Genomic DNA, 12,793 nt, shown 5'->3' with positions numbered 1-12,793 from the left:
GTTTTATTCATATAGTAATTTTACCGAGAAAGACAAACACAATGAGGGTGTGTACTTCATAATCTAAAATTCCTCTCAGCTCTAAAATCTGTATGGGTGGGTTCATTTCTTTCCTTTTGTCCCTGTACTCTACGCCAACTCTATGAAACCATCAATTTGGGTTAATATGTATCTTTTATTTAAGTGATTTAACTTGGTTAATATGTATTATTATTTTCTCTGCACATTTTTACTCTTACAAATGACGTCATGTAATGTACCTAATTGTGTTTCAAATGATTTTCTTAGGCACTGTGCTTTTAAGAACCATCTATATTGCTATGCGAACCTTTAATCCATTTCTTCTAACTGCTGTGTACTTTCCCACAACAGCACTGTTGAATGGAACTTTCTTTGATGATGGAACTGTTTTATATCTGTACTATCCAAAATAGTAGCCACTGGCTGCATGTGGCTATTGAGCGCTTAAAATGTAGCCAGTGTGACTGAAGAACTGAATTTTTAATTTTATTTAACTTTACTTGATTTAAGTTTAAATTCAAATCAAGTGAAATTAAATACAAATTTTAAAATAAATAAAATAATTAACCATATCTGACTGATGGCTCCTATTTTGGACAATGCAGCTGCATGGAGCCCACCCAGTATTTTTTATCTACTCATTTTTTCCACCGATGTCCTCTAACTTCTCCCTCAAACAAACAGCGCTGCAAGGAGCAACCTTGACCATGTTTGCTTGTGGATTTCTCTGAGAGTAGGAATCGCTGGGTAATAGCTTATGCATAGCCCCAGTTTTGCAGGTAGTGCCAGGTGGCTCTCCATGATGCTTGCAGCACCCAACACTCCCTCCTGTGGAGAAAGAGGTTTCGTATGTTCCCACATTCCTGGCAATGTTTTACATTGTTCTCCAATTTTCGGTTCTCTAATTTTTGCCAGGGTAGTAGGTATAGAGAGATATTGCCTTATCATTTTAATTAATGTTTTTCTGGTAACCATTGAGTTTGGGCATTTCCTTGTATGCTTGTTAAATTTTTAAATTTCTTCTTCTGTAAGTTGTGTATTCTTATCCTTGCCCATGAAAAGTCTTGGAATTGTCTTTTTTGTTGTTGTTGTTGATTCTCAGAAGATCCCTCTATATTCTAGATATTAGCTTTTTGTTGGTTTTAGCCATTGTCAATATTTCCTTCCCTCTTTTTAGCTTCTTTCTTGGTGTCCTTCATCCAACAGAAATCTTTTGATATAATCAAACCCGCTATTTTTCCTTATTTTTGTGCTTTTGAACTTTTACTTATGAAGTATCCTCCCGTCTTAAGGTCACAAAGATATTATCCTACATTTTCTTCTATTAACTACATTTTCATCTATTAACATTTTCTTCTATTAACTTTATAATTTTTCACATCTAGTTCTTTCATTCATGTAGAATCATTTCCATTTTGGTGAGTTAGCTTTCCAACGTCATCTATTAAATATTCTATTATTTTTTTATTGCTTTATTGTGCCAATTTTTTATTATAGTAAATCCCCATATGTACCTGGGTCTTTGTCTGAGCTTTCTAATCCGTTCCATTGCTCTATTTGTTCCTGTTGTATCAGTATCTTACTGTTGTTATTTCTGTGATTTAAAAGCATCTTTTAGAGTCTTATAAAGTGAATGTCCCTCATTACTCTTCTTTTTAAAGGTTGACGATTGACTTAGCTATTCATGGACTTTATTCTTTTGAGTCTATAATTTCTTAATTCTGCAATTTGATTAACACTGCCATGCTATATATTAACATAACTTCTCTCTTTTTCTCAGCTCAAAGAATTTTGAAAGAGGATTTTATGCTCTTCATTAAGTCTGTCTCAATTCTACAGACGACATAAATAAGCCAGAAACATTTAAAGCTATTCTTAATGTTGAAATATATGCAATAGTACGGTACTGGCTTCCACCGTTCATAGGATTTGTAAGGTGTTATAACTCTGTCGGGCTGCTTTGTCCATATAACAAAACTGGTAGAGAATTTGCAGCCATCCAGAAAGCCCTGAACTCTGCCTGTGAGGGGCCTGGGGTTTAAGGCAAACTCACCCAGGCAAAGAGGCTGGCCTTGGAGAAGCAGTTGGAAGAACCAGGAAAAGTGGATAAAAGACAAGATTCAGATCCAAACCTTCATTCATTGCTTTTGGCAATGAAACAGGAGTTTAATATTCCTGAGGTAGGAAACATTGGAGTCCTTACTAAGTAGCAAGTAATATTCTTGGTATTATATGTATTAAGTTATTGAAACCTTACAATAACTCTGCAAGGTGGGTTCTATTATTATCCCTGTTTTACAGATATTATTATCCCATTTTACAAGAGAATGGAGGCACAGAGGATTAAATCACTTGCTCCAGACCTTACAGATAGTGTTTGATTCATGATTTTAATGAGCCTGACTCCGTAATCTTAACCATGAATCTATGCGGCCATCACTCTCAAATTAAGTGGCATGTAGGTATCTGGGAAACCTGATCAAATGTGGCAGGATCCAAGGCCCAGATGAGAAGTTTACTGGGAGGTAGGCAGAGTACAAGGTCCAGGAAACAGACTGAATTTTAACACTTGGATCTTATGCTAGTGTGGCATTGTGGAAGATGGGAAAATTGGCAATAACTTCGGAGAGAAACCAGACAGCTCCTACTAAGTTCTAATTTGCTGTTACTTGGGTGCTGCATAATTAATCACCCTGGTCTTTGTAATTCAGGCCCCAGTTTTCAGCAGTTACCCCAGTTATGAAGAGGAAAGAGGCTTAGCATCTGCAGCTGGGTCATCAGAAACGGTGTCAGCAAATCAAATTTCAAGTTTTCTGGCCCAAGAATTCTAGCATATGTTCCATCTAAGTGAAAATTGCTTGGGAAACCTGAGGGGGCCTGATTCGCTGATGAAGACTTGTCAGTGGCCTCAAACATGAGGAGCTGGCCAAAGGCAGCAGAAGCAAGTGAAATATGGCAATAGCTGGTATGAGACTTGGATTTAATAAGGCTACCTGCACCTTGTGGGTACTGCTCCTGGGACAGTTTGCGGGGGATCTTCCCAGTAAGATATGAACTCCACGTGGACACAGATTCTTGTCTATTTTGTTCTGTTCTTTACCTCTAGCGCCTAGAACAGGAATTGGAAAATAATGGGCACTCAATAATTATTTGTTGAGTGAATAGATGAATGAATCCTCTTTCATCCAAGGGTTTTTTGTCTGTTTTGTTTTTGGTTTTTTGGTTTGTTTGTTTGTTTTTGAGAAGGCAAAGCAGTTAATCGATGAAAAAGAAGAGGAAAAGAATGATTTTATGTAAGAGAACGCTTGGGTGAAAAAGATGAATAAAAACACCATTTGGGGGGTAAAATTTATTTATATATTTATGTATTTACTTACATTAATAAACAGGCTAAAGATCCAAAGCAAAGAGATGTCTAAGGATTTCCCCCAAACGATAACCAAGATGGATAGCTGCTCCTGATGGTGCCCACACAGAGGAAGTCAGGGCCTCCCTGAGATGATTAGCAATCACCTTGTTATGGCAGGTCCTGGATTAAAGATCTCAGATGGTAGAGAAGCTCTAAGTAAGCTTCTGCCTTGCTGCTTTTCTAAAGATATGAGCAAACATTTTGTTGTCATTGCTGGTGAGATTGCCAACATAGTGTCCACTTTCGTACATTTTTCCTTGTAAAGCCTGATTTGTTATTTATGAAGAACAGAGGTAAGATTCCCAGCTATACACTGAGGATGCTGGAAATGGCACAGGCTGTCTGTACAAGGCGCTGGAGCTATCAAAGGCTGGCCTGACCCTCCCTGGAGAAGCACCATTCTGGGTGATGTTGCTTCTCCGTGGGGTCGGTGGCCACAGCATGTTCAGAGACTACAGCAGCAGAGTACCACCTACTCACCTGGGAAATCAGGCCAAGTGCTCTGGCTGCCTCTCTCTGAAATTGGAACATCTTTTTAAGTAGGGTTGTGGCAGTACATCCCATTGGGTCAAGAATCAGACTCATACATCTGGCTTATGCATTCAGGAATATAAGCAACAAATTTCCTCTGTGTCAGCATTTTGTTCAGGGGCTTCTTTCCCAGCTCTGCAAATTGAGAATGCTAGACACCCTAATTATCAGGAACGATTCTGTTTATTAAGAGCTAGGTCAGACAGTCGTTTATTAGGCACTTAACAAGAATTTGCTGAATTAAATTATTGAATATAGTTTAAAACAAAATACATAGAAAAAGGTGAGTCATCCAGAGATGATTATATGCCAAGTGTTCACTATTTGATAATCTGTTACATGGAATGAGTCTGCTTCATAGACAACCTGGATGATGGGGTTTATGGTCACGGAGACTCAGATAAGTTGCTTCCTCTTTGGTAAAATACTTAAGAGACTTTCTAGCTCTCCTAAAATAAGATTAGATGATCTGAGTTCAAAAATAAGAAGTGCATACATTTCCTGATCTTGAAGAAAACACTGAAGACCCTTGAGCTTAGCATCCTGTTTCTATGTTATATAACAGCAAAAACTCTTTATATTTATGAAATTTGAGTTTGTGCTACAAAGGAAACCCATCTGACAATCATTCATGAACTCCCCCCTTGTCCCCTTGGTCCTTTGTTAGAGACTAAGGAATGCTTGGGGGCTTCAATTCAGATGACTGCAGTGTGGAGTGGACGTATTCGAAGACCACAAATAAATTTCCTAAAATAAAATTAATATGTAAATACAAAAAGCCACAGCGTCATTTTTAAATGGAATCACAAATAGACCAAGGCCATCCTCAAATAATGTCGTCAGAATCTCTGCAGCACTATGATGAGATCTGCCTTTTACTCAAAGGGTTGTTGAGAAGATTTAATGAGTGAATCATGTAAAGTGAATAGAACATTGCCTGGTACATAGTAGCCACTCAATAAGATTAGTCATTATTAATCATTATTTCACTAATAAATCCTTATTTGCAGCTGAGAGCTACTACTAAGAGAACAGGGAGGTCTCTGGTTCACTGCTAGATCCCCTACGCCTTGCACATGTGGACTTATTTGTAGAATGAGACCACTGAGTTTTATTTTTTAAAATTCCCTTGCCAAGAATATATGAACAGAAAGAGGTAAAACGGAGGATGATTTTGCACTCCTTTTTTCTTGAATTCCACCCCTAAGGGACATGCCTCTACCCAAACCACTATTCAGAAGAGGGGCACTCTGTAGATTTAGTACTCTTACTGGGTGCTATTCTCAACCAAGTCTGCCTGATTTCCAGCTTTGCTGGGCTCCAGGATACTGAAGAGCTACCCTAGATTTCTTAATTGCTTGAAGGTCAGTGTGTCTCTTGTCAACCTCTTCATTGAAAGTGGAAGTCTGTTTTGTTACTACTAATAATGACTATTGTTAACTTCAGTTATTCCTCCTTCCTCTAACCTGGAACACTGTTCAAATTTGGGGAATTTTTTAGCTCTTTTTCCATCTTGCACTGAGGGCAAAGCTGTCTACTGAGGTATTGGACTTAGGACACAGGAACATGTAGTATAAGCCAGCTCTTTCTCATTGTTGGAACTCTTTTAAGTTGGAACCAGAGTTCTAAGATAACAAAAGCGCTCTTTGAAGGAGATGGCTAGGAATGACTGAATTATTTACTATTATTAGAAGAACAAGTGGAATAGCTCATACTGGGTGATGTAACAGGAATAGGATTTCTGGAGGCTAGTAGAGCACTGGGGGAGCCTTAGTGGGTGCCCTCAAGACCCACTCCCACCCCCACCCCACTTCTGCTTCAGTTGCAGCATTTATCCTTTTAATTGTTTTATGTTTGGGGAATCCCATGTAATATATTATTTGGGAAAAAATGGATGTAAGTAAAGGTTGAAAACTACTCTTAAAGAGGAAAGGGCACGCATATTGTTCTTGAGGAGAGTTCTCTAATTTCTAATTTTCAAATTCCCCTGTGATCTGAACATTTTTTTAACTCATTAAGAGACTTTGTTTCATCATTTGTGAAATGAGATAGTCTCTATTACATCAGGTTGGTGTGAGAATCGGGTATAGACACTACATCCTATGTAAGCTATCCCTTTCCTCTCCCAAGTTTATGGCTGAAACAGCTAATTTTTCCTGAGTGGAAGTGGCCTCAGAATCTTTCCAATACTGTGCTCTAAGACATCAGAATTTGCATGTGAATTGAAACACATTTACTCTCCCTTTCTTACAGTGGTAACACCTTAGACCAGAAGACTAAGTATAGAAGTGTTTAAATAAAATGACTCTATGAATGGTAGAAAATGGTTGCGTCATGTGACCACAAGCAATTTAACTTGAGGCAGCAGTTAATAAAAATCTCTTCAAATAAGGATTTATTAATGAAATAATAGCTAATCATGACTTGTTAAGTAGCTACTATATGCCAGGCAATATTCTATTCACTTTACATGAATTAACTCATTAAATTGTCTCAACAATTTAATGAGTTAATTAAAATAAAAGACATATCTTTAAAGTAAAAGACATATCTTTAAAGTAAAAGACATATCTCATCATGGCATTGCACAGATTCTGACAACATTGTTTTATTTTATTTATTTATTTTTTTCTTCTTCTTATTTTATTAATTCCTGTTCTTGATCAGTTGAATCAACTGATTTTACCACCTTACAAATATAAAATTAACAGATGTTTTAGAATACAAAGAAATAACCATTGTAACTGAAGTGACCATCTGTAATGGTTAATGACTCTTCCATGGACTTTTCCCCTTTGGAAAGCTTGAAGGTAAAGATATACTAGATCCAGTTTGTTTAAAGTATGGACTACAGCACTGAGTAATCTAATGAAAAGTTCTGTCTCTAAATTTCAAATTGACAGCCAAATTTAAACTGAGTTTGAGACAACAGAGCTTGACAATTTCTGGTATGTTCATTTTGCTGGTAAATACATGGCTGGAGATTCCTGGGGAGAAACTCTGTGACCACCAGTTTGCATAAGGATTGTAATCCTTTTTATACAAGTGATGATATTATTTTAGAATGACCTTGGTCTATTTGTGATTCTCTCTGAAAAGAACAATGTGGCTTTTAGTATTTATATATTAACTTCATTTTAGAAAATTTATTTTTTCTGAATTGTGGAGAAACTTTAAGAAAGAGCAGACTCATCATATATTTAACATTTGATATTTTGACCCTTTTGAAAGTAATTTTTGTAAATCATGTTCCAGGCCCATGATATAAGATAATGTTACCAAACCAAACTTGGGTCCACTCACCCATGCAGTAAAGCCAATCTCCTGATACTGGGGTGTGGTAAAGGAAAGTACAACGTTTATCGTAAAGTGCCCAACATGGCGCCAAGCAAGGAGTATGGGCAGCTCATGCTCAAAAGATCCAAACTCCCCAGTGGCCTTCAGGGAAGGGTTTTTAAAGACAAAGTGAGGGAGAGGGTCACAGAGTGCCTGATCAGCTCGTGGACATCCTCCTGATTGGTTGGTGGTGAGGTAACAGGGTGGTATTTTGGGAGTTAACATCATCAACCTTCTGGTTCCAACCTGTCTGGAGTCTACATACTGGAGGTCAGCATGCAGTTAACTTCTTCCACCTCGTTGGCAGTGGGGGGCGGGGGGGACGGTCTTAGTATCTGCAAAACAACTCCAGGATATGGCTCAGGATATTATCTGTAGCCCTTGAGGAGGAACTAAAGGTTCTTGACTTTGTTTTATGGCTAAACTATTATTATTTTGTCTTGCTTAACTGTTTTCATTTGTTTCCACATTTTCTCACTTCTCTGATTAAATTTGCTCTTTGGAACTCAGGGAAGGCTTGGGAGGCTAAAGCTTTTCTATAAACAAACAGCAGAGGATGGGGTGGGGAGGTGTCTGTCCCCAGGAAGGTTCTGCAGGGTCCTGCTCAGTTTCAATAATTTTTCATTGTGTTGCATTGCATTATCATTTTGGGTTCTCTGTGTTTGGAGCCTGGTGTTTGGAGTGAGTGACATAGCTGGTGAATGAACCTAGGAAGCTTCCTAGTGCTCACATGTATTCTAGCTTTGTTGTTCTTTGCTTGCCATTGCAAATATATTTTATGGGAAAACCATAGGCTATTCAAGAATTTGAAAATATTGAAACATGTTTATACTGGTTGTTAAGGTATTGAAATAATTTATACTGGTTGGTAAATAGCTGCTACCCCAAGACTCCCAAGCAGCTCTCCTCTTCCCTGTCAGCAACTCTCCTGTGAGGATTGCCAGGTACAATATAGGATGTCCACTTACATTTAAACCTGAAGTAAATTATGAATAATTTTTTTAGTTTAAGCATGTCCCATAAAATATTTGGCACATACTTATATAAAAATTTATCTGTGGTCTGTCAGAAATTCAAATTAACTGGGCATCCCAAATTTTTTAATTGCAAAATCTGATGACCCCACTCTACTTGGAATCCAGTCCTATTTACAATCCAGCACTAATGGGTGAAGTCCTGGATTCAGGGCCCTATTAGTCCTTTCTGACTAGTTGGTGTTCTTTCGTACAAGTCATTAAATATTTTTAACATAATCTCTGGCATGGCTTTAATGCATGTCAAGGGCCTATCTACTGTATCATATTCTTTCTAAAATTTGATAAGAATAGCATTACTTACTAATTCTCTTATGTTTTGCTTTTAGACTACACTCTTTCTTCACTGTTTTTGTTTTTACTGAAAGTTTTTTTTTCTAAAGACATTTTTATATCATGCAAAATTGTAAATCTGGTACACCATTTTTTGGTCAACTCTTGCACAAAGAAATGACAAAAACGCAGCTACAAAGAAACTAAGTTACTACATACAATCTAACTTTTTAGAAGAGCTTTGGATCTCTACAAACTTGACAACATTCCTTGTTTGTGTCATTCAGACTGGCAGTCACTACTTTCCCTCAAAGTAATTCTGTGTTACTAAAAATAAGATATTACATGGATTTTGCCATCTTGATATAATAGCAAAGTCAAATGGTAACTGTAAACAAATCTTACTATATACAGAATATGCATCTCTGAAAAGTGGTCTGGGAATACATAAATTTTAAAGCAATCATATCCTTAATGTTTGTTTCCCAAAGTACATTCCACAGGGTACTGATTATGAGAAAATTATAGTTGTTTTCTGGGAAAAGGTTTCTTGCTGGGGACATGGTAGATTAACTCTAGTTAATCGGTTACCTTTTCAGTTGGATTTTTTGGAGACTTTATTAAGTACAATTGTGAACTTCCAGGGAAAATCTGTATGTATGTCTAGGTATGTAAGGTATGTTTGAGTGTGCTTGTGTGTGTGTGTGTGCGTGTGTGTGTGTGTCTACATTTCCCAAGCTTATTTTAGCAATTACTCTTGTCACAAAGGTGGGCTTTCAAACATTGCTGCAAATTTTGCAAGTCAGAGGCTTGGTATTAACTCACGTTCTCTTTGTATTCATTCTGTAATCGATCCTAATCTCCCCCCAGCGAATGGATGCTGCTAGTAGACTCCAGTAGAGGTCACATGCTCAAAAAAACAAATAGAAATACATATGGATAATTTTCAAAATAAACTTAACATCTTTGCTAGTTAATTTCGTTATACTTTCATGGGTACTTTATTTTTACTTGAGGTAGAAAGGCTGATAGCTACTGTGGGTAATTTTGCAGACTTGGATAAATGTCTTAAGATTTCTATGCCTGTTTCTTTAAATATAAAATGAGGATAATGTTGCTTGAGTTAGCTGCTTTACAGAAGACGGTGTCAGTGTGTGTGAAGGGTGGGATGAGGGAAGATTCTATATAGTAATGCATTTGAAATTGCTTTTAAAAAAACAAAGCATTCTGCCTGCTAATGCAGGGGACACGGGTTCAAGCCCTGGTCTGGGAAGATCCCACATGCAGCAGAGCAGCTGGGCCTGTGAGCCACAATTACTGAGCCTGCGTGTCTGGAGCCTGTGCTCTGCAACAAGAGAGGCCGTGATAGTGAGAGGCCCGCGCACCGCGATGAAGAGTGGCCCCCACTTGCCACAACTAGAGAAAGCCCTCGCACAGAAACGAAGACCCAACACAGCCATAAATAAATAAATAAATAAATAAAAATTTTTAAAAAAACAAAAAAACCCAAAAAAAACAAAGCATTATTTACATGTGCAGTATGATGATGGATCTTCAGTTGACAGTGGCTCATCCACTCCAGCTTTTAGTTTTCTGATTTTCCAGACTCACTATTAGTCCTACTATTCTATAAACAAAGATATAAAACTGTGACGTGATACTAAAGGGAAAGTTACAGTATTTTCCTCTAATGCAAATGACCATTTCCCGAACTGTTTGATTTGTATATATGTGCTTTCATATGATGGATTTCTGGAAGTGTGTGCCCTTTAACCTGAAAGGTACCAGCCCTTACACACCAAGGTTATGCTATTGATGGCCATCAATGAGATAATGAAGGAAACTTCAGTTAGTGTTTCCCCTGCGTCTATTGTATATTAATGGTAGGTGATTTCAGGTCCCCAGCCATATTATGCCGATATTGCTGTATGAGCATCCACAGTACAGAAAGACAGGGGGGCTGATGGAGTTGTCATGCTAACACACGTTCTGTCCTCTCTTGTCCCCCTGCCACTTATCCAGAGAGTGCAGCATCCACACGAGTGTCCCTCCTGTGGAGGCTTTGGCTTTCTTCCGTGCTCCGTCTGCCACGGGAGCAAAATGTCAGTGTTTCGAAACTGCTTTACGGACTCTTTCAAGGCCCTGAAGTGTACGGCTTGCAACGAGAATGGTCTTCAGCGCTGTAAGAGCTGTGTTGGTTAAACAGAGCTCCCACCCATGGGGCGCCTGGTTTCATTGACTGAAAGCAATAATTTGGTTTATACTTTTTTTTTAAAAATGGCTATGTTTCTGGATTAATCAATAAACTTTGTTTATTATAATTTCCTTTGGAGCTTTTGCTGTGACCACTTTCATTGATGTATTAAATAAATGTTTATTCAACAACTACTATGTGCCAAGCCCTGTGCTAGACCCTGGTTTCTAATTGGAATTAATGGAGGACCTGATAAAATTCCAAGATATCCAAAGTCTGGTTCCTTATATGTGTTCGATTTTCTAAAGAAAATATACAATATATCCAATGGTGTCTATTGCAATGCCACCCTACTGTTTAGGATGAGTTAATTCAGCTCTCCAGATGCATACATTTTATGTGAGCCTCAGCTGTAGGGAAGAAGAGAGCTCTGGGCAGTGGGAAAGAATATGATCTTACTTATACTTAAGGAGTAAATTATTTTTTAAGCTGTAAAATAGTCTTGGAGCTGATGATATTAATGATAAATTATTAATGTTATCCGATGGATTTCTTAGTGATGATACAAAAGCTGCCAGAAGACTTATCTGGATTTATTGTTTTAAACATCTGCTTTGTGCTATTGTCCCTGAAAACCCTCCAGAAAGATGCTGTTATGGTTATCTTGAGCTGGACACAAAATATTACATAGTTTGAAAACATAGTAGACAATATCAGCAAAGTGGACAAAAGGAATTTCTGCTATAATTATTAGCTGATGCCTACCTGTACATGTGTCTGTACTCTGATGGATTCCCTTATGAATGGTTTTAATAAATCACCTTCACTATATCTGTGATAAGGTAATTAAAACATTTTACATCTTGGTTTTGCAAAAAGCTATAAATATTTACTGAGTACTTTCTAATCATCGAGGCATAGTAGAAGGCATGGTTTCTGCTTTCATGGAGCTCACACTCTAAGAAAGAAGGAAGTATTAAACAAATAATCATAAGCAAGATGAGTCTTATAAATACTACACAAATGGTACAGTGTGCTCTGGGAATGTGTAGCAGGAGGACCAACCTAGATGAATTAGAAAACGGTAAGAATAGACTTTGTTGAGCAACTGACATTTAAATGGAGACATCATGGGTAATTGGTCAACTAATTAGTCACAGAACAAGGGGGATAATACTTCAGGTAGAGGAATAGCATATTTGGGGATTCTAAGGTCAGATAAAAGTTGTTTGTTTGAGGAACTGTAAGAACTCCAATATGGGTAGTTCCAGTCTGGTAAAAGTGGGGCAGTTTTTGGCAGACTAAGCCTCCTGCTATTAACACATTTACTTTGAACAAAATAAGGAAAAATAAACAGCTATTGAAGACATTGGAAAGCAACTAAAACCAGAAAGGAACTGGAAGGAATTCAATCACTGGAAGAAAGCAAACAAACAAAATAAACCCTACATTTATCCAGCTTACCTTCTGAGAATACTTCCCAGTTTGCACAGAATATAGCTCATAAAGAAACTACAAACTTACTGGCTTGAAAAAATAAAATTGGAATTTGGAGCTGCAGAGTACCTGGAATTGAATGGAAAATTCTAAGAAATGAGAGGACCAAAGAGAGGGGAGCCCCCAGGTCTGCTCATATGTTCCACCCAAATCCTTGGCTGATTCCTAACCTGCATACACAGAGGAAGGAAGTATCTGGGAGGTGAAAGAGTTGAGCAGAGATTTCAGCAGCTGCCTGTATTGCAAAGTCAGAATCTGGAGTTCAAGTGGTAAACAATAAATATTTCCTTGAAATCTCAGAAAGGCGTCATCTTAAGACCAAGGAGTAAAGGTTATGTTGTAGAGCTAAGGGAAGAAACAAAACAGACTTGCCCTTGGAAGGCCTAAAGCCAAACTTCCATGGTATTGTGGTATCTTTCAGTACGTGACTGCCTGCTAGAATAAAACTCAACACTCAAACAAGGAATAGAAAGGAGCTTTTTGAATGTGAAAATCTAA

At 37.7% G+C, this 12,793-nt stretch overlaps 1 protein-coding gene across 1 annotated transcript in view; it reads left to right on the top strand.

The window, feature by feature from the left end:
- GRXCR1 (glutaredoxin and cysteine rich domain containing 1) overlaps positions 1-11,164 on the top strand; it is a 336,269-nt gene extending 325,105 nt beyond the window's left edge. Inside the window, exon 4 of the mRNA XM_057547457.1 lies at positions 10,627-11,164. Within this exon, the coding sequence (XP_057403440.1) occupies positions 10,627-10,806 (180 nt within the window). The 3' untranslated portion in view covers positions 10,807-11,164. The remainder of the gene's footprint in view (positions 1-10,626) is intronic.
- The last annotated feature ends 1,629 nt before the right edge of the window (positions 11,165-12,793 follow it).

The sequence above is a fragment of the Balaenoptera acutorostrata genome, chromosome 5 (genome assembly GCF_949987535.1).
Source record: "Balaenoptera acutorostrata chromosome 5, mBalAcu1.1, whole genome shotgun sequence".
NCBI lineage: Eukaryota > Metazoa > Chordata > Mammalia > Artiodactyla > Balaenopteridae > Balaenoptera > Balaenoptera acutorostrata.
Note: the sequence above shows the minus strand (reverse complement) of the source record. Positions and strands in the feature narration are given on the sequence as shown.